The 25,844-nt window shown below is 42.1% G+C and overlaps 1 protein-coding gene across 1 annotated transcript in view; it reads left to right on the top strand.

Moving 5' to 3' along the window:
* The window catches only part of TRPM2 (transient receptor potential cation channel subfamily M member 2), a 205,024-nt gene that overhangs the window by 68,542 nt on the left and 110,638 nt on the right, over nt 1-25,844 (top strand). Inside the window, exons 9-20 of the mRNA XM_075829907.1 lie at nt 2,111-2,172; nt 6,848-7,048; nt 7,545-7,647; nt 13,280-13,401; nt 13,602-13,952; nt 14,152-14,289; nt 14,746-14,875; nt 16,038-16,183; nt 17,413-17,525; nt 21,091-21,198; nt 22,242-22,473; nt 24,456-24,574. Of these exons, the coding sequence (XP_075686022.1) occupies nt 2,111-2,172; nt 6,848-7,048; nt 7,545-7,647; nt 13,280-13,401; nt 13,602-13,952; nt 14,152-14,289; nt 14,746-14,875; nt 16,038-16,183; nt 17,413-17,525; nt 21,091-21,198; nt 22,242-22,473; nt 24,456-24,574 (1,825 nt within the window). The remainder of the gene's footprint in view (nt 1-2,110; nt 2,173-6,847; nt 7,049-7,544; nt 7,648-13,279; nt 13,402-13,601; nt 13,953-14,151; nt 14,290-14,745; nt 14,876-16,037; nt 16,184-17,412; nt 17,526-21,090; nt 21,199-22,241; nt 22,474-24,455; nt 24,575-25,844) is intronic.

Genomic DNA, 25,844 nt, shown 5'->3' with positions numbered 1-25,844 from the left:
CGAGCCAGTGATTTTATAGTCCTGCTTCGTGTTTGCTATCTGGATGGTGTTTGATGACAAGATGTTGGTACAGGTCTTGCATTTTCTACTGTTGCAAGGAAAAGTGCCAGTCTCTGATGGTGATGAGAGGGCACTTCTGACCAGGAGATTCCTTAGGTTTGGTGGCTGTTTGTAGGCAAGGAGAGGTAAATCCGGGAATATTTCCTTCAGTTTATTGTCTTTGTTGAATATAGGTTGGACATCAGCAGCAATTTTCCTCAAGATGTTCATTTGTGGGTTGTATATGACCACTAGGGGCACCCTGCTGTTGTCTTCCTTCTTTTTGTAATCCAGAAGATTGCTCCTTGGAATTCTTGATGCTCTATAGATCTGATCATCTATAATCCTTGGATGGTATCCCTATTGTAAGAATGTATTCCTCAGTGATAGCAGGTGTTGTTTTCTGTCTTCACTGTCTGAACAGATCCGTATGTACCGCAGAGCCTGGCTGTAGATGATGGATTTCTTTATGTGTCTCGGATGGAAGCTGTTCCATCTTAGATATTCTGGACGGCCGGTAGGTTTATGGTAGATTGTTGTTTGTATAGTATTGTTTCTCATGTATATGGTCATGTCCAGGAAATGTATTTGAGATGTAGAGTAGTTGAGAGTGAGTTTGATGGTAGGATGGAACTTGTTGAAGTTTTTATGGAAAGAAAGCAGTTCATGTTCTGAGCCTGTCCAGATTATCAACAGGTCATCAATGTACCGGAAATATGCTAGAGGTTTAGTTGCGCAGGTTGATAAAAACTCCTCCTCTAGTTTGGCCATAAACAGGTTAGCATATTGTGGTGACATTTTGCTACCCATAACGCTTCCCATACATTGCAAATATATGTCTTTGTCAAATAAAAAATAATTGTGATGGAGTATGAACCTGATGAGTTGTAGGGCTGGCTCTGTCGCTAGATTGTTCTTTTGAAGAAAGTATTGGAATGCGGCTATGCCATCCTCATGGGGGATGTTAGAATACAGAGACTCCACATCCATAGTTGCCAATATTGTTTCCTCTGGTAGTGGACCCAGGGCTGAGAGTTTGCAGAGGATGTCCGTGGTGTCCTGGACATAACTGGGTGTGCACCTCACCAAGGGCTTTAGAAGATTTTCCACCCAGCCAGAAATGTTCTCAGTTAGTGTCCCAACACCTGAAATGATTGGTCTCCCTGCATTGCCTTCATGATGTATTTTAGGTAACATGTAGAATATTCCCATTCTGGGATTGTCCGGTATAAGGTCCAGTAAACTGTCTGATACAGCGTTGAAACAATTGATGATATGGACAAGTTCCACTGTGTATTGTTTGGTGGGGTCTTCATTAAGCAGGGTGTAGTATTTATTGTCTGAGAGTTATCTATGTGCCTCCTGGATGTAGTCAGATGTATTCAGAATTACTACAGCGCCTCCTTTATCAGCTGGTTTGATGATGATGTCTTTGTTGGATTTTAGTGATTTTGTGGCGTTCCTTTCCTCCATGCTGAGATTGTGTGTTACTTTGTGCTGTTGGTCCAATATGTCAGATTTCACTTTTTTTCTGAAGCAGCCAATGTAGTAATCCAGAGTTGGATTGTATCCAGGTTGAGGGGTCCAGTTTGTTGTCTTCTTCTTTCTTGAGGTTTCTTTTCCCATCCCAGCTTGTGATGTCATATCTGTTTTGTCAGAAAATAATTCCTTCAGCCGCAGTCTGCGGAAGTATTCCTCCACGTCACTGCAAAACTGGGCTCTGTCAAGTGGTTTAGTGGGACAAAATGTAAGTCCTTTAGATAGAACATTCATTTCCAGTTTGCTTGGTTCATACTGAGAGAGGTTTACAACAGAAGATGGTATATCCAAATGGTTATGTGGATTCTGCTTTCCTTCTTGTATTTTGAGACCTGCTTTCTTTCTTAGTCTGTGGAGTTTCTTTTGTTTGCAGATGATAACATGAAACATTATAACATTAGGAGATCATTACCACTCGCAGCAAGGACATAGCGCAAACTGCTCATCCCCTCTTCATAATCTAAATAGTTTGTGCATGATCCATTCAGCTTTTTCTATTTATATATTTTTTATCTTCCTTATCTAATTTTAGGAGTTGCTATTAAGATTCCAATAGTCTGTGTCGTGTTAGAGGGAGGACCTGGCACACTTGATGTAAGTTGGATTAAATCAGGTGCAGTCTCTGTTTTCTTGCTTAAAGTGTAAGTCCAGTTATACTCTCCCGCCCGAACTTACATTGGGCGCAGAGAGACGCTCCTGCACGCTGGGTGGTACTGTTGCCATGGTAACCGTATGACACCCAGAAAGTACTGTAATTTGAATTGGACCCATGCACGATACCTTCTGGGCGACGTACGGTTGCTACGGAAACAATACTGACCAGCATCCATGAGCGTCTCTCCACGCCCGATGTTATTATGGGTGGGAGAGTATAACTGGACTGACACTATTATTTTTATGTATATATATATAGATAGGTAGGTAGATAATACTGTTCAAAGGTTTTAGGCAGTTGTGGAAAAACACTGCAAAGTAAGAAAGCTTTCAAAAATAGAAGTGTTAATAGTTTTTTTTTATCAATTGCCAAAATACAACGTGAATGAACAGAATATAAATCTAAATCAAATCAACATTTGGTGTGACCAACCTTTGCCTTCAAAACAGCATCAATTCTTCTAGGTACACTTGCACACAGTTTTTGAAGGAACTCAGCAGAGAGGTTGTTCCAAACATCTTGGAGAACTTAACACAGATCTTCTGTGGCTGTAGGCTTCCTCAAATCCTTTTGTCTCTTCATGTAATCTCAGACAGACTTGATGATGTTGTGATCAGATCTCGGCGACCACTTTGTCTAAGGTCCTCAAGGTTGGCCTTTTTTGTGCTTCTTCAAGAGAGCTTGAACAGCACATCTTGAAACCCCAGTCTGCTTTGAAATCTTTACCTAGGAAAGACCTTGCTGATGCAGTATAACTACCTTGTGTCTTGCTGCTGTGCTTAGCCATGGTGGACCTGTGACATGAAACTGTCTTCCACAGCCTCACCTTTGTAGCAGAATTTGGCTGTTCCTCACCCACTTTTACGCCTCCTACACAGCTTTTTCAGTTACAGTTAATGACTCTGTTTCAACCCACATATGAAACTGATGATCTTTATCACCTGTTTGGTATATTTGGTTAATCACACACTGGGCTATAATCCTTCAAAATGCATGATTTTGTACAAGTGTACCTAAAAGAATTGATGCTGTTATGAAGGAAAATGCAGGTCGCACCAAATAATGATTTGATTTAGATTTCTCTTCTGTTCATTCACTTTGTATTTTGTTAATTGATAAAAAAAAAATATGAACACTTCAATTTTTCAAAGAATTCTTACTTTACAACATTTTTCCACAACTATACAAAAATAAATGGATACCTAGCCGCTCAGACGATCCAAATGATTCTACAAATTCAGTTCAATGACCCAACCCGTGTAGTATAAGAAAAGGTACTATGCACATCTTTGGATAACGACTTCTGGTGTGCATAGTACATTTTCTTATTTAGTACAATAAAACTGGTGCAGCAGACGTCAGTGATGGCTGGGCTCAGTAGTTCCACGGCCGTCTTGGACTCTTTCTGATGTTAAAATGAGCCTACTACCGGAGATATAACACATAGAGTAGCACAGCCAGTAAATTGTGGTTAAAAACAGGTTTATTTCTTCTCACATACACAGCTTTAAAAACAGCATATAAAAATCCAGCACGCCAAGTTAGCCCGACCCAGGGTTTCGCCGTATCGGTCTTCTCCTCGGGCATACAGGACGTGGTACAGATGTGCCTTTTAAATCATTTAACAGACATCCCTAAACGCAGTTTAAAAACAGGTTTTTACAAAACAATAATAAAAGTTATATGTACTGTATAATAAACAATGCACGTTCACATTATAATAAAAAAATTACTGTACATGTAGTATATAGAAATATATATAGAAATAAAATATAGCAACAATCGCAAAATACCCAAGACACAGAACACTATTTGTACAAGTCATAAATAGGTGGAAGTCTTAAATATTAGAATGCGATAATGATGATAGTTCGCATGTATAAATATACTAGTAGATAGCAAATCTCACCCTAAAGAAAAAATCAGTCCCTCGGGGATCGCACAGTATATTAAGCAAACAAAAGAAGCAAGAACAATAAGGCTCAGTAAATAGATATAGAAAGAAAACATAAGAAAAAGCGGACATTTTCTCTGGCGCAGCCGGTGTACGAACACCGGCTGCGTCAGAGTAAATATCCGTTTTTTCCTATGTTTTCTTTCTATTGAAATATCGAGACTGCTTCAGTCCTCGAATCGGATCTCCGGCTGCACCCAGAACCAACTACTCGAGCTCCAGAGGACTACTGAATTACGCGCATTTGGATGTTATGCTCCCAGCTTAACTCCTCAAGGTTAGCATAAACTTGAATACTTTTTATCAAGTTTTTTTTACTGTTTCATGCGCTATGTGTGCTTTGTTGTTTTTCTTTTATCTTGTCCAGTGAATAGATATGGCTCTAGATCTTAGATATTGAGTCTATTATGGATTATATCCTTTTGGAGAACATTCCTGCATATTATAAGAACAAAGACTTAAATTAGTGACAGTACGGACAAAATATTGAAGTTTTATGCCTAATCAATAGATAGTATATGTACATTGGATTTTTTTAATTTTTACTTATCTATGTATTGGTCTTATTTTTAATTGAATTCAAAATTCCATGGAATGTCAGGAGCAAAGCAAAACATTCTTGGAGTGACTGTAATAAATAATCAGTAATAATATAGGCTCGCCAACAAGAAGAACTTTAATCTTAGATAATAGTGTAAAACTAAAACTCAAAATGTACAGAACTATCATGAATTTAATCCATTTGGGAACAAATGCCACACAGTTTTCAATGGAAAGTTTGCCATATAGAGCTCAGAATACAGCCAGGATAGTGGAATTTGTACATTGGCCAATGGTGACAAGTATATTACATTTCATTCTCTCGACACTCCGGTACTGTTAATGTAGGAGTAAGTGACAGCACAGTGTGATCTCGCGAGATCAAGCTGTTCTGTAAGTATAGCTGAACATGAATGAAGAGAAGTGTATGACGCTGATTGGTCAGCTTCATACACTTCTCTTTACAACGCCCACTTTCTCAAAAGTAAAAAAAAAAGCCCAGTTGGGCATTTAGAAGAAGTTAGCATAAAATGAAAAGTAGTCATAACTCCGTCAAAAATAAACGTTTAAAAAACCCCCACAAAAAACTGTTGTTATCTACATCACAGTGACTATCAGAATAGGTAGGAGATAGGGCCCTTATAAACTGGTGACAGAGCCTCTTTAAGCAAGTCAAATGCATGCTCGATCAGGTTGAGATCTGGTGATTGACTTGGCCATTGCAGCATATTCCACTTCTTTGCCTTAAAAAACTCCTGGGTTGCTTTCGCAGTATGTTTTGGGTCATCATTGTCCATCCATATTGTGAAACGACGTCCAATCAACCTTGCTGCATTTGGTTGAATCAGAGCAGAAAGTATTTTCCTGAACACTTAAGAATTCATCCGGCTGCTTCTGTCTTGAGTCAAATCATCAATAAACACTAGTGACCCAGTGCCTTTGGCAGCCATGCATGCCCATGCCATCACACTGCCTCCTCCATGTTTTACAGAGGATGTGGTGTGCTTTGAATCATGAGCCATTCCAAGCTTTCGCCATACTTTCTTCCCCCCATCATTCTGTTACAGGTTGATCTTAGTTTCATCTGTCCAATGAATGCTGTTCCAGAACTGGACTGGCTTCTTTAGATGTTGTTTGGCAAAGTCTAATCTGGCCTTTCTATTTTTGAGGCTGATTAATGGTTTGCACCTTGTTGTGAACCTTCTGTATTTGCTCTCATGAAGGCTCTCTTTATGGTAGACTTAGATACTGATACACCTACTTCCACGAGAGTGTTCTTCACTTGGGTAGATGTTGTGAAGGGGTTTTCCTTCACCATGGAAAGGATACTGCGATCATCCACCACTGTTGTCTTCCATGGACGTCCAGGCCTTTTGGAATTCACGAGATCACCTGTGCGCTCTTTTTTTTCAAGAATGTGCCAAAGTTTTGATTTAGCCACTCATAACATTTGTGCTATCTCTCTGATGGATTTCAGCCTAACGATGATCTGTTTTACTTGCATTGAGAGCTCCTTTGATCTCATGTTGTGGGTTAACAGCAACAGCTTCCAAAAGAAAATGCCACACCTGGAATCAACTCTAGAGCTTTTACCTGATTAATTGATAATGGATTAATGAGGGAAAAGCCCATGCAGCCCATTACATAGCTTTTGAGATAAAGGTCCAATTAACTTTGGTCCCTTGAAAAAGAGGCAGCTACATATTAAAGAGCTGTAATTCCTAAATCCTTCCTCAAATTAGGATGTGAATACCCTCAAATTAAAACCGAGTGTCTGCACTTTAAACCCATATTGATTATAAAACTTTATATTCAATAAATTTTGGTAAACCGCTAAAATGCTCAAACTTTTGTCACTATCCAAATAATTCTGGACCTAACTGTGTGTATGTATATATATATATATATATATATATATATATATACATATATATATATATATATGCATATATATATATATATATATATATATATATATATATATATATATATTTATATACACATACATATGTACATACATATGTATATATAGTAAGTTTTACATAACTTTGTTTTCTGTGAGTGAGAATTAAATCTCTATACCGCTAATATGTATTAAATATCTATTGTGTTCCATTTAGACAATCTACAATGCTATCAGCAACAACACTCCATGTGTCATTGTAGAGGGATCTGGAAGAGTAGCTGATGTTATTGCCCAAGTTGCACAACTTCCCATTTCAAAAATCACAATCTCATTGGTCCAGGAAAAACTGCGCACTCTTTTCCATGACACCTATTATACTTTTACTGAACACAAGATTGTTGAATGGACTAAGAAGGTATACTATTAATTATAAATTTCTATTATTCATGAAAAAACAAAAAAATATTTAGAAACAAAGAGTACTTTTATTTACAGTAAAAGTGGGACAGCATACATTAAAAGTAAGGTCTCATGCACATGACAGTATTGGTTTTGCGGTTCGCAAAACCACCAGTCCGTTGCGGTCCATAGGACCACAAAAACCTTTGTTGTACAGTCGTGTGTCATCAGGACTCATTGCTGCACAACAATTCACCAGTATTAGTGAAGCCACAAATACTGACCATAAAATGACTAGTGCTGAGTTTTTGCGGTCCGCATTTGCGGCCCCAGCACAGGTCCATCAATACCACCTATGTGCATGGGGCCATAGAAATTAATGGGTCCGCAATGTATCCTAAAAAATGTGGATAAATTGCGGCCGCAAAAGCACAGTCACGTGCATGAGGCCTAAGCCTATATAATAATAATTATACATATTGTAATTTTCTTTCTGTATTTTGCAATAACAGATACAAGACATTATGAGACACAGCCAATTACTTACTATATTCCAAGAGGACAAAGACGACCAGCATGACATCGATGTAGCTATTCTTCAAGCTTTGCTAAAAGGTAAGTAGCTTATCTTGTCTTTCTTATTTTAGTTCTCCTCAATGACAACATTGGTGTGTTATTTACTCATGCTATGATATTTTCACTTTCTCTAAAGTACATAGAAACATACAGAACCAAAGTAGCTATAATCGAAAACATTGCAATACATAGTCAGTGTGTTAGGGATCTGCCAGGTACTTCATCTAGCTATACTCCTGGGATTAATCAATCCACACCTGAGGCCAGACCTGCTCGACTGACACCATCTCCCACCAACCAGGGTGGCAGGCTCAGGAGTGGGAGAGCCTATCGCGGCCTGGTCTCTCGGAGTTAGCTCCGCCCCCTGCCCTTTATTACCTGCCCTGTGCTCTCCCTCAGTGCTTGTAATTCTTTTGGATTCCTGGCCCCACTGCTGCTTGCTCCAGCCTGCTTCTGCCGTGCTTCTGCCTTGCTGCAGTTCTGCTTGACCTGCTTGCTTGCCCTGGCTTGCTTCTGTCTCCGTGCCTGCTCGGGTGTACTCACTTCGTCCTGGTCCTGACTGTTCGTTCGCCGCCCCGTTTCCTCGTGGCGTTCCGTGGCTACTGCCCCTTCCCTTGCGTGTTCCCTGTTTGTCTTCCTGTGCACTTAGCCAGCGTAGGGACCGCCGCCCAGTTGTACCTCGTCGCCTAGGGCGGGTCGTTGCAAGTAGGCAGGGACAGGGCGGTGGGTAGATTAGGGCTCACTTTCCCTTCACCTCCTTCCTGCCATTACATAATTACAAGCCCTTACCTAGTCTACCATTTCTCCTACGCTGACGCTATCATGGACCCCCTTGATACCCTGACCCAGCAGATGCAGGGCCTCTCCCTACAGGTCCAGGCCCTGGCCCAAAGGGTCAATCAGGGTGACGCTGCTTTAGTAGTACCCCTCACCTCACCTCTAGAACCCGACCTCAAGTTACCTGACCGGTTTTCAGGGGACCGTAAGACGTTTCTCTCCTTCCGGGAGAGTTGCAGACTGTATTTCCGCCTAAAGCCCCACTCCTCAGGTTCCGAGAACCAGCGGGTGGGTATCATCATATCCCGACTCCAGGAAGGGCCCCAAGAGTGGGCCTTCTCCTTGGCTCCTGACGCCCCTGAACTTTCCTCTGTTGATCGTTTTTTCTCTGCCCTCGGACTCCTTTACGACGAGACTGACAGGACTGCTTTAGCCGAGAGTCAGCTGGTGACCTTACGTCAGGGTAGGAGACCGGTTGAGGAATACTGTTCTGATTTTAGGAAGTGGTGCGTAGCTTCTCAGTGGAACGATCCGGCCCTAAGGTGCCAGTTTAGGTTAGGATTATCTGACGCCCTGAAGGAGCTGCTGGTTAGCTACCCCTCGCCTGACTCCCTTGACCAGGTTATGGCCCTAGCAGTACGACTTGACCGACGTCTCAGGGAACGTCAGCTAGAACGCTTCAGTGTGCTCCCCTCTGACTTTTCTGCGATTCCCCCCGAGGTCCCGTCTCCTCGCCCCTCCACGGAGGACTCGGAGGTACCTATGCAACTCGGGGCCTCCATGTCCCCTCGACAACGTAGGGAGTTTCGCAGAATGAATGGTCTCTGCTTCTACTGTGGGGACGACAAGCATCTACTGAACACCTGTCCCAGGCGCAAGAATAAGAAGCCGGAAAACTTCCGCGCCTAAGTGATCATCGGGGAGGTCACTTGGGCGCACAGGTATTTCCCGTTAATGTGAAACGCAATAAAATTTTGCTTCCCTTTCAGGTCTCGTTTGCTGGCCGGTCTGCCACGGGCAGTGCTTTCGTGGATTCTGGCTCATCTGCTAATATCATGTCTGTGGATTTTGCTATGTCTCTAAAGATGCCTTGTATTGATTTACCTTATCCCATCCCTGTAGTAGGAATCGACTCAACCCCCCTTGCTAATGGTTATTTTACTCAGCATACTCCTGTTTTTGAACTCCTGGTTGGCTCCATGCATTTGGAGCAGTGCTCTGTACTGGTGATGCAGGGATTATCGTCTGATCTGGTATTAGGTCTCCCCTGGTTGCAGTTGCATAATCCCACATTTGATTGGAATACTGGGGATCTCACCAAATGGGGTAATGAATGTCTTATGTCATGTCTTTCTGTTAACTCTATTTCTCCCCGGGAGGAGGTAAACACGCTTCCTGAGTTTGTTCAGGACTTCGCCGATGTGTTTTCTAAGGAGGCCTCCGAGGTGTTGCCCCCCCATAGAGATTATGATTGCGCTATCGATTTGGTGCCTGGTGCCAAGCTTCCTAAGGGTAGGATATTTAATCTTTCATGTCCTGAACGTGAAGCGATGAGGGTGTATATCCAAGAATGCCTGGCCAAGGGTTTCATTCGCCCCTCGACTTCTCCTGTAGGTGCTGGCTTCTTCTTCGTGGGGAAGAAGGATGGTGGTCTTAGGCCCTGCATTGATTATCGTAACCTGAATAAGGTCACCGTAAGGAACCAGTACCCACTTCCTTTGATTCCGGATCTTTTTAATCAGGTTCAGGGAGCCCAATGGTTTTCTAAGTTCGATCTACGGGGGGCATATAACCTTATCCGCATCAAAGAGGGGGATGAGTGGAAAACTGCGTTCAACACACCCGAGGGTCATTTCGAATACCTGGTCATGCCCTTTGGGTTGTGTAATGCCCCTGCTGTCTTCCAGAATTTTATTAATGAAATCCTGAGAGAGTACCTGGGTAATTTTCTTGTTGTGTACCTTGCTGACATACTGGTGTTTTCCAAGGACTGGTCCTCCCACGTGGAGCATGTCAGGAAGGTGCTCCAGGTCCTTCGGGAGAATAATCTGTTTGCTAAGACTGAAAAATGTGTCTTTGGGGTACAGGAGATACCATTTTTAGGGCAAATCCTCACTCCTCATGAATTCCGCATGGACCCTGCCAAGGTTCAAGCTGTGGCGGAATGGGTCCAACCTGCCTCCCTTAAGGCGTTACAGTGTTTTTTAGGGTTCGCCAACTATTACAGGAGATTTATTGCCAACTTCTCGGTCGTCGCTAAGCCTCTTACGGACCTTACCCGCAAGGGTGCCGATGTCCTCCATTGGCCCCCTGAGGCCGTCCAGGCCTTTGAGACTCTCAAGAAGTGCTTTATCTCGGCCCCCGTGCTGATTCAGCCCAACCAAGAGGAGCCATTTATTGTGGAGGTTGACGCTTCCGAGGTGGGAGTGGGGGCCGTCTTGTCCCAGGGTACCAGCTCCCTCACCCATCTCCGCCCCTGTGCTTACTTCTCTAGGAAGTTTTCGCCCATGGAGAGTAACTATGATATTGGTAACCGCGAACTTCTAGCCATTAAATGGGCTTTTGAGGAGTGGCGGCACTTCCTGGAGGGGGCCAGACATCAGGTAACGGTCCTTACGGATCACAAGAATCTGGTTTTCCTAGAATCGGCCCGGAGGCTTAATCCTAGACAAGCTCGGTGGGCACTATTCTTTACCAGATTTAATTTCTTGGTTACCTATAGGGCTGGGTCCAAGAATATTAAGGCTGACGCTCTGTCACGTAGTTTCATGGCCAATCCTCCTTCCGAGAAGGATCCCGCTTGTATTTTACCCCCTGGTATAATCGTCTCTGCCACGGATTCTGATTTAGCTTCTGATATCGCGGCTGATCAGGGTGCAGCTCCCGGGAACGTCCCTGGGGACAAACTGTTTGTTCCCCTGCAATACCGGCTGAGGGTACTCAGGGAAAACCATGACTCCGCTCTATCTGGTCATCCTGGCATCTTGGGCACCAAACACCTCATTACCAGAAACTATTGGTGGCCTGGGTTGCCTAAAGATGTTAGGGCTTACGTCGCCGCTTGTGAGGTTTGCGCTAGGTCCAAAACCCCTAGGTCCCGACCTGCGGGCCTACTACGTTCCTTGCCCATTCCCCAGAGACCTTGGACCCATATCTCCATGGATTTTATCACCGATTTGCCTCCATCTCAGGGCAAGTCGGTGGTGTGGGTGGTAGTCGACCGCTTCAGCAAGATGTGCCACTTTGTGCCCCTTAAGAAGCTACCTAACGCCAAGACGTTAGCTTCTTTGTTTGTGAAACACATCCTGCGTCTCCATGGGGCCCCAGTCAATATCGTTTCTGACAGAGGGGTACAATTTGTTTCCTTATTTTGGAGAGCTTTTTGTAAAAAGTTGGAGATTGATCTGTCCTTCTCCTCCGCCTTCCATCCCGAAACTAACGGCCAAACGGAAAGGACCAACCAATCCCTGGAACAATATTTAAGGTGTTTCATCTCTGACTGTCAATTCGATTGGGTCTCATTCCTTCCCCTTGCTGAATTTTCCCTGAATAACCGGGTCAGTAACTCGTCAGGGGTCTCCCCGTTTTTCTGTAATTTCGGGTTTAACCCAAGGTTCTCCTCCGTCTCCCCTGGTTGTTCCAATAATCCTGAGGTAGAGGAGGTTCATCGGGAACTGTGCACTGTCTGGGCCCAGGTTCAGAAGAACCTAGAGGCGTCCCAGAGCGCACAAAAGATTCAGGCGGATAGTAGACGTTCTGCTAACCCCCGGTTTGTCGTCGGGGATTTGGTCTGGTTGTCGTCCAGGAACTTGCGCCTTAAGGTCCCGTCCAGGAAGTTTGCTCCCCGATTTATTGGACCTTATAAGATCATTGAAGTCCTCAACCCTGTATCCTTCCGTCTGGAGCTCCCCCCATCCTTTCGCATACATGACGTCTTCCATGCCTCCCTCCTTAAACGCTGCTCCCCGTCCTGGTCCCCCTCGAGGATACCTCCTGTTCCCGTTCTCACCCCTGAGGGGGTGGAATTCGAGGTGGCCAAGATTATGGACAGTAGGATGGTCCAGGGCTCCCTCCAGTACCTGGTCCATTGGAGAGGATACGGGCCAGAGGAGAGGACTTGGGTACCTGCCCGTGATGTTCACGCTGGGGTATTGATCAGGAGGTTCCACCTCCTCTTCCCCACTAAACCGGGTCCCCTTAGTAAGGGTCCGGTGGCCCCTCATAAAAGGGGGAGTACTGTTAGGGATCTGCCAGGTACTTCATCTAGCTATACTCCTGGGATTAATCAATCCACACCTGAGGCCAGACCTGCTCGACTGACACCATCTCCCACCAACCAGGGTGGCAGGCTCAGGAGTGGGAGAGCCTATCGCGGCCTGGTCTCTCGGAGTTAGCTCCGCCCCCTGCCCTTTATTACCTGCCCTGTGCTCTCCCTCAGTGCTTGTAATTCTTTTGGATTCCTGGCCCCACTGCTGCTTGCTCCAGCCTGCTTCTGCCGTGCTTCTGCCTTGCTGCAGTTCTGCTTGACCTGCTTGCTTGCCCTGGCTTGCTTCTGTCTCCGTGCCTGCTCGGGTGTACTCACTTCGTCCTGGTCCTGACTGTTCGTTCGCCGCCCCGTTTCCTCGTGGCGTTCCGTGGCTACTGCCCCTTCCCTTGCGTGTTCCCTGTTTGTCTTCCTGTGCACTTAGCCAGCGTAGGGACCGCCGCCCAGTTGTACCTCGTCGCCTAGGGCGGGTCGTTGCAAGTAGGCAGGGACAGGGCGGTGGGTAGATTAGGGCTCACTTTCCCTTCACCTCCTTCCTCCCATTACACAGTGATAGTGTATTTCATACCACTTGGTTTTATTACGTTTCTTTACATTTATATTCAAAATTGCTAATTTTTTTTTCTGTAGCTTCACTTAGTCATGACCAACAAGGTCATGAAAACTGGGACCACCAATTAAAGCTGGCAGTGGCATGGAACAGGGTTGACATAGCAAGAAGTGAGATTTTCACAGATGATCATCAATGGAAGGTTTGACAAACAATGAAATAACTTTTTTTTTAACTTCATAAGATTTTATCAAATTAAATCTTGATAAAACAATGAAAACTATTAAATATAATTTGCTGTTCTGTTAACATTAAAACATTAGCAGAAATTAGAGTGTTTTATGTTCTTTTATTAGACTATTTACTTTCTTACGGTAGTAACTTGTTTTATGTACTTCACAGCCCTCAGATCTTCATTCAGTCATGACAGCTGCATTGATTGGCAATAAACCTGCTTTTGTTAAGCTTTTTCTGGAGCATGGTGTGCGTCTTGAAGAATATGCTACACAAGAAACTGTAATTAATCTATACAACAACACAGACCCATCCTGTTTATTCCATAGCAAACTTGCAAAGGTTATTGAGGATGAAAGGTTTCGATTAGAATTCCTAAAATCATCAAAACTTCGACTTCACCATGTGTCTCAAGTTCTGAGGGAACTCTTGGGTGACTTCACAAAACACCTTTATCCAAAGCCCAAAAGTACTGAACGACCTAGACTGTCTATAGCAGTCCCACACATCAAAATAAATGTAGGTTATTACTATTATAATCTAAAACAAAGAGATGTTTTTGCTTATTTAATTATATGTATACCACTACTTTTGGTAAACTTATCTACTGTGCCTTTTCTTACCACTTAAAAATTATCTGTAATTGTTATTATTTTGTGATGTTAGCAAAATTATTAAGCGCCTTGATGTTTTTTTTTCCTGGTATAAATGTTTCAAGGTACAAAGAGTTACACTCCGTTCTTTACACAAAAAATCTCAAGGAAAATCATCCTGCTCAATGTATCCAGTGAGGGATCTTCTCATATGGGCTATTGTTCAAAATCGAAAGGAACTTGCAGAAATCATATGGGTACAGGTGAGAGAAAAATTGTCAGGATAATGTTCATGATTGCAGACTATAATTTTATTGTTGTTGACTTTCTGCAAGTTTAGATCCCAAAGTTTAAAAGCATTAAATATCTTGAAGATATGTGTAACTTAAATCTATGTACTCTATAGCCATATAGACATTTTTTAGATATCCATCATGTACATTAGGAGTACTTCTGCACCATATTTTTCAAAGAATTGAAAAGGGTATTCCCATTTTCAATATGTATGGCATATCAACAGGATATGTCATAAATGTGTGATAGGCACAATCCCACCTTTGGACCCACAGTTATGGGGAGAATTGAGAGGTGGACATACCATAAATGTTGAAGATGGGAATATCCCTTCAATTAAATGTAAAATATATTGTTCATTCATTGTATTCAATGATATTAATGTATTACATTCTCTTTAAGTATTGTGTTTTTGTTATTTCTAGTGTTATGATTGCATAGCAGCTGCTTTAGCTTGCAGTAAGATTCTAAAAGAACTTTCAAAAGAAGAGGAAGATACAGACACCTCTGAAGCTATGATGACTTTGGCCGACGATTACGAACAAAAAGCCATTGGTACTTTTGTTCTTTGAAATGTTTAGATTAATTTGAATACATGTTGAAACCCTGCGTCTTATTTCATTTTAAAATGTTGAGGAAAGTGATAATCTAAACCCGAACTTCATTTCTGTATAACGCTGATGTAATTAGTATTTACATATAAGGGCACATTCAGACGTGGCGGAATTGCTGTTGAATTCCATTGCGGACAGTCTGCAGTGGAATTCTGCAGCAGCCGTTTTTTACATTTCTTTCTATACATTTTTAGGAAACTTAGTTCAGACGTTGCAGAAAATAACTGTGCAGAAATTAGGCTGCGGTGCAGAATTTTCCCTCCGCAGCATGCTCATTACATTGCGGAGAAGAAGCAGAATTTCACTGCAGATTTCAACCTTTGCAATGCAAAAACTGAAATCTGTGGCAAGTCCGCTGTGATTTCTGCAACGTCTGAATTACCTGTCAAATATGCAAATGTTAGTGCAGATTCGTTGCGTAATTACCCCGAATTTGCGCCAACATTTGCAGCGGAAAAATTCTGCAACGTCTGAACATGGCCTAATAGAGATCCATGGTGAAAGAAGGAAATATTTTATGATAATACTTTAATGGCAATTACCACAACATAAATGACTTAAAGATCACTGTTTTAATGAGAAATTTATAAAAATGCATTTAAAACTATGCACCATTATATTCCATAATTATTAAACTAGTTCGTATTTACTTTTCACACACATATTCAATTTCTGTTCGATTTGTGTTTCAGGGTCCTCCACGGCCCTTCAATTCAAGCCCCTAATAATAATAAAAATTATACTAAATTATTTACATTTGTTTTCTACTATGTTCTGTCAGCCACTCTCTTTGCTTTTTGTTCAGTGATTGTGAGTTTACCGCTTTCAGACACTGTATTTATAATGTTCTGCATATGAATTGTATTTTTTTTTTTGCTGCATTGATTGGGTTTTTAGAGCGAACAATAACTACAATACCACATCATAACATAAGCCAATGGAAATAAATATCCACCATATCTAAACAAAGTACAAAGTCAATTAACTTTTTAAGCTCTTTTGTAAATGACTTTGTTTTAATGAGAAATATGAAAAAAAAACAAAAAAAAAAACAACAACCTGATATATTAGTTATCAACCAACACGTTTTTCTGCCCCTTCAGGTATCTTTACTGAGAGCTATAGAAAAGATGAAGAAAGAGCTCTGAAGCTTCTTATACGAGTTTCTGAAGCATGGGGACAAACCACCTGTTTGAAAATAGCCCTTGAAGCTAAAGATATGAAATTTGTGTCTCAAGGAGGTGTCCAGGTTTGTTTGCATAAAAACGGTTTCAAATGTTATATATTGCCAAAATAAATAAATAAATAGAAGTTCCATTTTTTTAATAAAATATATAAAAATATTAAATATTTTCAGACAATAAAATTTTCAAATTTGTTTTATAATGGTGCATGGGCATTCCCACGTTTCCATGGAATTCCATATTTTTTATGGAAGTTGCAGACACTTACTGTATGGCCTATATTTTCTTTTAAAATGCTTTTGCTCAAAGTGACTTTTTTTTTCTCTTCAAAAGTGAAAGGCATTGTAAATACGTGTGTATATATATATATCACAAGATATGTTGTTTTTTTTTATAGCACATTCTGAGCAAAGTTGGCCAAAGCTGCAGCTTCAATTTAATGCCTCAACATAATATATTATTATTTATTTGTAGCACCATCAGCTTTCATAGCGCTGTGCAATGAAAAATAAAGCGATTGGTACATAATACATAAACTTACACAGATACAGAAGTAGATGCTTCCAATTTACAAGGAAATTAAGAAGGAGACAGAATGTGTAGCAGTAGAAAAGGTGACTGAATTTGAAAGATTGAGGAGGGGGTGAAGTGTCTGATATTTTGGAATAGTGAGTTCTACAGAATGGGGGGGGGGTGTATGGGACCTCTCTAAAGCAAGTATGTAAGATGCAGCTGAAAGAAGAGGAGAGAAGGTTATGTGCAGAACAGAGTGCACTTGTCTGGTGATACCTGGGAATACCTTTATAGGTTGGGAAGCCCTTTGTATGCTATCTTGAGTATTGTGGATTGTATTCGCTAAATTATTGATAACCAGTGAAGAGACTGTTAAAGAGCAGATGAATTATGGACTGCTTGAAGGGGCGCAAGTCTGTTTAAGAGTAGAAAACAGCGAAAGGGAATCTGTCAGCAGGATTTAGGCCCACAAACCGTCACCAACTAGTTATCCAGGACAATGATGCCCTTGTACCTTCTGTCAGATGCAGCACAATGTAGAAAAATGTATTTGAAAATGGCACGTGCTATATGCAAATTAAAGTACGTGGAAAGTGTCTTTGGGTGAGGCTGTTTCTCGGGAGAGCCACACTGGCTAATCCCCCTCCTGGCCTGATTGCGGTCCCTCAGGCCAGGAAATGTCATTACAAGCCAGCTCCGTCTGCATCCGGCATGCACAGCAGATGTTTGCTCACTTGTTATTTTGTTCTTATTCTTGTTTGTTTTAAATGCTTTCTTATAGGCTTTTCTTACAAGAGTTTGGTTTGGAGAGCTGAGTGTTGACAATAAACTGTGGAGGGTGATAGCCTGTATGCTTTGCTTCCCTCTTCTTTATACACGTCTATTAACATTCAGGTAAGTCAAATAGTTTTAAAAAGGTACCTTGTCACTAAGTTTATGCTGCCCTAGTTAGCCACAAGGCAGTGCAGCATAGGCAATTATTATTTATTTTTTCTTAAAAACAACCATCGCTACCGCTTTAAGAGAAATCATGCCTTCTTTTCATAGAACATCTGGGTGCAATTTCTTCCCCAGGTAGAGAGCGACAAACACGCACCCAATCATCCACATGATGTAAAATAAAATATATTCAAAGGCTATGTAAACCTTTAAAAAGGGATTTTTAAAAAAAAAAAAAGGTCAATCAGTGTGTTTGGTGCAACTTTATAATTAGTTTTTATTAAAAATTATTTAAACTTTTTGAGATACAGCTGCTTTGTATGCTGTACACAGAGCAGCTGTATCGTTCACTGAATCCTGTACCCATCAGGAGTGACGGGTTCAGTGACGGCGGGTCCTGGGTGTCCCTGACACGCAGGATCCACTTGTTATCCATCACATCTGAGTTCATAAGTTAGATGTGAAAGATTATAGGTGGATCCTGCATGTCAGAGACACGCAAGACCAGCTGACACTGACTCCGTCAGGTCCGCGGGACTAGCGGATTTATGATTCGGGTCTTAGCGAACAATACAGCTGCTCTGTATGCAGAATACAAAGCAGCTGTATCTAAAAATGTAAAAATTATTTTTAATTATAAAGTTGCACCAAACACACTGATTGACCTTTTTATTAAGAAAAAAACCAAATCAAAGGTGTACATAGCCTTTTATCAGACTAGACTACCTTCTGCCATTGTTCCATCATCCAGCTATGATACTCACATGCCGATTGTAGTTACTTTCGGTGGTGGACATGGGTCAGAGAGGGGCCCTCTGACCGGTCTGCAGCTAAGCATCCCTATATGCAGCAAGCTGTTCTGACACCTTTTCATCATAGCCAGCATTACCATTTTCAGAACTTTGTGCTACTGTATCTCTTCTGTGGGATCGGAAGTGACAGACTAGCCTTCACTCGCCATGTGCATCAATGAGCCTTGGGCACCCATGATCCAGTCACTGGTTCAGCGATTGTCCTTCCTTGGACCACTTTTGTTAGGTACTAACCACTGCATACGGGAACACCCCACAAAACCTGCCATTTTGGAGATACACTGACATCACAATTTGGCACTTGTGAAAGTCGCTTAAATTCTTATGCTTGCCCATTTTTCCTGCTTTCAACAGAGCAGCTGTATCGTTCGCTATTCACTGAAACTGACATGCAGGATCCACCTGTAAACTATCACATCTAAGTTGTAAAATATCACATCTAAGTTCAGAATTTAGATGTGATAATTTACGGATGGATCCTGCGTGTATATTTAGAAAGTTACACAAAACACACTGATACACCTTTTTTTAAATTAACTGAACATTTTTTGCCTTTCAAAGGTTTACACAGCCTTTAATGCTATGGCTTAGTGGTGTATATCTTGAATTGAGAATGGTTTTCTCAGTGTAGAAGTGTTTTAATTATGTATTTCTATTTCTGGACTGAAATTGGATTTTTTTACAATGCAGCTCGGTAGTTTATTGCTCAGCACATCTTGTAGAGATAGATTAAAATGTTTTTCCACCACCAGAAACTTCCGTTTTGTGGTGACTTTATTTTGAAATCGACCACTACTAATATAGTATGCTTTAGTAGTTAAGTAATTCCACTGTTTGATCCAGGGGCGTAACTAGGAAAGACTGGGCCCCATAGCAAACTTTTGACTGGGGCCCCCCTCCCCTGTTTGTCACTCAACCCCCCTTGTAGATAGTGCCTTTTTTACAGCCCCCCTGTAGATAACGCCATACAGCCCCCTGTAGATAACACCATACATCCCCCTCTGTAGATAACAGCATACAGCCCCCTGTAGATTACGCCATACAGCCCCCTTTGTAGATATCTACAGAGGGGGCTGTATGGTGTTATCTACAAAGGGGGCTGTATGGCGTTATCTACAGGGGGGACTCTGTATGGCGTTATCTACAGTGGGGGCTGTATGGCGTTCTCTACAGTGGGGGCTGTATGGCGTTATCTACAGAGGGGGCAGTATGGCGTTATCTACAGAGGGGGCTGTATGGCGTTATCTACAGGGGGGACTCTGTATGGCGTTATCTACAGTGGGGGCTGTATGGCGTTACCTACAGGGGGTTGTATAGTGTTACCTACAGGGGGCTGTATAGCGTTACCTACAGGGGGACTGTATGGCGTTCTCTACAGGGGGGGCTGTATGGCATTCTCTACAGGGGGGGCTGTATGGCGTTCTTTACAGTGGGGGCTGTATGGCGTTACCCTGTAGGTAACGCCATACAGCCCCCCTGTAGGTAACGCCATACAGCCCCCCTGTAGGTAACGCTATACAGCCCCCCCTGTAGGTAACGCTATACAGCCCCCCTATAGGTAACGCCATGCAGCCCCAACCCCCCAAAAAAATCTGACCTACAGTGTGTCCTACAAAAGAAATGTATCCCCTATCCACAGGATAGGGGATACATGTGTGATCGCTGGCAGCGATAGGGAGAACGGGGGACCGAAAGTCCCCCGAAGTTCTCCATGACTAACCTCTGACTTCCGGCGTCTGCGCAGCTCAATAAAAATGAAAGGAGCACTGGTCACGCATGCGCACAAGCGCAACCGGCGCTCCATTCATTTCTACAGAGCTGCCAACACAGAACCCGGAAGTCCGAGGTTTGTGATGGAGAACTTCAGGGGACTTTCGGTCCCCCGTTCTCCCTATCAATGCCAGCGATCACACATGTATCCCCTATCCTGTGGATAGGGGATACATGTCTTTTGTTTAATGGCAGAGCGGGGAGATACCTCCCTGCTCTGCCGTAGTGTTCAGTGGCATCGCGCTGTAGCAGCCATAGCGGCTGCTAGCGGAGCCTCCGGCCATGGTGAGGGCCCGTGCCGGCGGGCGACACGGGCCCCCTCATGCCCCAGGCCCCGTAGCAGCCGCTACAGCTTTTACGGCGGTGGTTACGCCACTGCTTTGATCATGTTACAAGATTGCTCTATATACATCCAATAAGGCACATGCAGTCAAGATTGTTTTGTGAAGTCCACATCTTCCAAAGCCACAGGGCGTACATACCATAGAGGTAGACCATGCTATGGGCCTTTTGCAGAGGATGCCCAGTCCTGGTTGATACTATACTCTTTGCTACTAAAAACATTCCTGAGGAACTGCATTGTTAGCAAGCAAAGGATATGGAGGAGCAAACAAAAAAAAGACCCTTCTGTCCTGCGGTGGCAAAATTCGACTTCATAGTTGGGGGACCATTTTGATATATGCTATGGGGCCTCCTCCAAATGCTGTGCTATTGTCTTCGGTAATCTCGACCGGATCTGCGATGGAGGACCCTAACGGACCCTAACGAACCTTAACGGATCCTCCAACGCAGATGTGAACGAGGCCTAATCTACTCTTACAGTAGACTTTGTTAGAAACACTCAATAACACAGGGGTGTTGTATACACCTGTTTTTTTATTTTCATTTTACCAAAAAGATACACCAATCAGTACTTAATAATACAAATTTTATCTCAGGAATGAAGAGGAAGTTATTCAAATTCAAGTTATGAAGAATGAAAACAACACAGAAGTATTTCCTTCTGATCCGCTACCTGTTGAAACAATGAAAAATAAAATGTCAAGTTAAGTATCTATATAACAAAAAGTAACTTCTGTCTTCTGCTAGAGACCTGTCACAGAAGGTTGAGTTGATATCAAAGAAAGCTTAATTTTTTTATTTAAGGGTTTGCTTAGAAGGTGCAGTTGTACTGCGAACTGCTGCAGTTTCATGGTTTTAATTAACTTAACCAGTCCTACTTTCTGCAGAACCGCGACAATTCATAATATATGCGACCCTTTGTGAGTGAAAGAGGGGTAAAGAAACAACAACTGTTTAGGTACATAAATATATTTATGTGTTTAAAAATGTTAAATGCTAAAGCGGTATTCCCATCTCAGACAATTGTGGGATATCCCAGCTCTGCCACCCGCACCAGTTCAGTTCCTGAAACAGTATAGCTCGCTGTGTAACACTGTTTCTGTAACTAAATACATTTTAGAAGGTGCTTTATTGTAATGTTAGAGAACCTTCAGGAAGACAATCCATTAAAACTTCTAATATAAAACATGCTTGAGTTAATCTTATTCCTGGAGGCTCATAAATAGTGAAGGGGGTTTTACACTGGACGATTATCGGGCAGACGAGCGTTCATAGAACGATCGTTGCCAATAATTGCCCAATGTAAACAGGGGAACGATCAGCAGATGAACGAGCAAACGCTCGATCATCTGCTGGTCGTATAGTTTTAAATATGTTAAATATTATCGTTGTTGGCAGCACATCTCCCTGTGTAAACAGGGAGACGGGCTGCCAACATGATGATAATGTATGAGACGAACGATCAGAGTTACGACTGCTTGTCCCCATCCATAGCTCCGCGTGACAGGAGCAAACGAGTGCCGATCAACGATGTCTCGTTGATCGGCATTCGCTGCATCGGCCGCTTATGGGCCGGTGTAAAATGGCCTTCAGTCCTATTCAACCTTCTGCTTCTGTTACAAATTCAAGATTATCTTGCAACTGTGTGGCACAGATTTTGTACTATAAGCAGCCAGATTTAAAAATCATAATAGTGTATATAATACATTTTATAAATGCAGTTTTTAAATATATATTATTTATATTATAGGTCACACACAAATATCCTTAAAAAGACCAACTGTATGACCCCTACTGAGCGTTTCCAAGCTTTCTTCTTGGCACCAGTAGTCATTTTCCATCTAAATATCTTAGCATACTTTGGCTTTCTGCTACTATTTGCATACGTGCTAATGATTGATTTCCAACCAACTCCATCATGGAGGGAACATGTCATCTATTTCTGGCTCTTTTCACTAGTTTGTGAGGAAATCCGGCAGGTATGGACATAATATAGTTTAATCATATAATATTATTTTCAACCATATTAGTCCTCTTGCACATGACCAAGTGCCACTCGGGCTGTTTTTCACAGCTTCCCAGTGCTACCCGAAAGTTTTCATGGACCCATTCACTTCAGTGGGTGAATTGGGCCCTTGAAATCGAACCCAACTCTTCGATCCATGGAAAGATAGAACATATCCTATCTTTCCACGGATCACAGATGGGACTCGGGCAGCACACATGGTCATGTAAAGGTTTACAACTTTTGTAAAAAGGAGAATAGTACTGAAAATATCTGATCCAAGAGTAGTATTTTTGAGCAATCCAGTAAGAAAGTAGGAACATGGTCTGTAAAATGAAAATGTCATCATCTAGAGCAGTGTTTCGTACCCCCAACAGGTGATGTTTTCAGGATGTTCTTAGAATTGCATCGGTGATACTGTATATTCATTGTCAGTGCATCAGGAATTGACACGTCTTTCTATGGGATATACTCAAATGATGACACGTTGGGGCACTTGAGTAATGGGGAAACACTGGTCTGAAGTTATATTTATAACCTGCAGGTATAAAATATAATAGAAAAATAAAATTATATAGCTGTGCCCTATGGTACTTGATATATTCAGAATTTCTTTTTTTTTTGTTTAAGGCTGTGTTCACATGTCACGATCAATTTGCAATTTTTTTTTTGTGTTTTTTGCAGAATCATGGCAAAATTTTCAGAAACAAATTGACCGTGTAAACACAGCCCAATAGAAAATATTTTGCGCTGAATAATAATTTTATTAATTTTGCCAGCCAGAAAGATAATTTTCATCTCATGGCAAAGATAATTAACTATTTCACTGATGGAAATATGGGTGCTGTACTTCCTCAGGTTGCTATTTTGTTGTGTATCGCTTACATATCACATCACATATAAATATACAGTACTGTGCGAAAGTTTTAGGCAGTCGTGGAAATATGCGGCAAATTAAGAATGCTTTCAAAAATGGAAGTGTTAATAGTTGTTTGTTTTTTTTTTAATCCCTTAACAAAATACAAAGTGAATGCAGTAGTCTGGTTTTTATATTTCTTATTTAGACTGTTCACACTGCTGATATTTTCCCTCAGGCTTCAATTGCTTTTTGACGGTTAGAATAGTATAGCATGCTGTATTATTTTATCCAGCATAAAAATCTGCTACCTGACTTAAACATGGCTGATGCATTTAAAGACAATAGAGGAAGAAAACGGATCTGTCATAACAAATCCGCCATATCCATTACGGCTCCTGTAAAAATAGAAAACACGTGTGAAAAAAGCCATATTTAGGTATAGAATAGAAAATCATACAGTTTTGAAATATAGAAATTCTGCTCATATACCTTTCTTAAAACAATGTAGTAGGCCCCTGTCTCTTCATAGTAGAATTGTATAGCTCACAGATTATACCTGTGTAATGCATCCATGGAATAACTGAATAAGACCAAACATGAAAGCTAAATTAATAAATTAGGAGTACCCCAAGATGGTGTCTTTGAAAAATGTATCTTGTCCTGCTACATTGATGAAAAAATAAAAAAGTCATGGCTCTTGGAATGTGAGCATGAAAAAAATGCAAGAAAATGATTTGGTCATTAAGGCCCAAACAGTTCTGGTCATTAAGGGGTTAGGCCCCATGCACACGTCCGTCAAAATCACAATTACAGACCCATTCACTTCTATTGTCCACGGAGACTTCCCGTTTATTTACTGGAAGGTGTCCGGGCAGTAGAAGTGTACCGCAAAAGATAGGACATACTTTGTATGTGAGCAAGGGCTGAGAATGCGGGTGGCTGTCCGTGGCCGGCCGTGTCCGGTCGAGCTTGCAATCACATTGTTTACAGGCACAGTGTTTGCATGGGACCTTAAGGTGTTAAGTCAAATCTTTCCTCCTTATATTTTCTAATCAAATCTAGCTATGTGTGTTGCTTTAAATTGTCTATTTTTACAGGTGCTATATGACCCTGATGGGTTTGGACTGTTGAAACAAGCTTCATTGTATATCAATGACTTTTGGAATAAGCTGGATCTCTGTGCTATTCTGATCTTCATTGGTGGTTTGACCTGCAGGTTGGACAAACATTTTGTTTTTTCATTCATTGTTGTTTGAACATGTATTAAAATTGCATCTCATGTGCCAGTTTTTTTTGCCTATACAATGTGTCTTTCAACCTCTCAAACAGCTGCTCAAAACAAATAATGATATGAAAAATTATTAAATTCTCAGACTGAATGGTTTCTGGTGTTTAAATTAAATATAGTCATTGAGAAAAGCAACCTGGGGAAGAATTTATAGAAAGGATACAGATTAATACATTTCCCGAAATTCGTTACAGGTCCGTTTCGATCCAATTGGCCGTCCAATTTGACTTAATCCAAATAAATTTGCTACAAATAGCAAGTGCCCTTATTGCCCTGAAAACTTGTGTCTGAATCTTTTGTCTTCTAAGATTGTATTGAACCCCTTTCAAGCTCTTTAACGCCAAGCTAGCATTTGTAATGTCTTCCACCTATAGTCTTTATGATTGGTTGTGCTAAAGGGAGGGATAACTGCAGTGTATTTTAGGAGGACTGCTTCCAAGGCATTATCGGGAAGCCCGCCAGGGTCATCTGATCCTTTTTCTAACCTGTAAAGTGGCAGCTGGTGCTTGCCACCGGCCGTCATTTTACCCCTATTCGAGCACCGCGTAAACCAAAAGTTTTGGATTTCGCCAAGTACGAAACTTTTGGGAAATTTGGACTGAACAAACTGTGTGCAACAAACTGGCCCTTATGTCTAACCTGTAATTCATACTCACCTACTGCTGAATCTGCCTCCGTACGGAGTTGACAGCCGCCTCGCTAGTACACTAGCGACATCTTGTGAGAGCTGAACGTCAGCTTGCGGTAACTCGCTCAGACAGCTGGGCGAGACCCAACGCTCACTCACCGCACGGGTGCCTCCTCCCAGACGGGACGCTCCACTTCAGCTCCGTCTCCCTGTCAGCTCCAGGGATATCCCCGAGGCTGTTCACCCGGCTCGGGGACAGCTCTCTGGTATTCCTGCAGGGCTTACTCAATGTACGGCTGCCTCCTTCCCAGACGGGACGCTTCACCTCAGTTCCGTCTCCCTGTTCACCTTCAGGGATATCCCCGAGGCTGTTCACCCGGCTCGGGGACAGCCCTCTGGGATTCCCTGCAGGGCTGACCCGCTCTCCATTACAAGCTGGGTTAGCCGCTAAGTTGTGCTCACACTGTCCTGATTCAGTCAGAGTTTGCAGTCACAATCACATTGCTTCACACATTTACCTAGCACTATCTTTCAGCAGCGACATCCTAGTCATCCTGCTGGGGCTTCGCT

Source organism: Rhinoderma darwinii, chromosome 6 (assembly GCF_050947455.1).
Source record: "Rhinoderma darwinii isolate aRhiDar2 chromosome 6, aRhiDar2.hap1, whole genome shotgun sequence".
NCBI classification, from domain to species: domain Eukaryota; kingdom Metazoa; phylum Chordata; class Amphibia; order Anura; family Rhinodermatidae; genus Rhinoderma; species Rhinoderma darwinii.
This window is presented reverse-complemented; position numbering and strand designations above follow the sequence as displayed.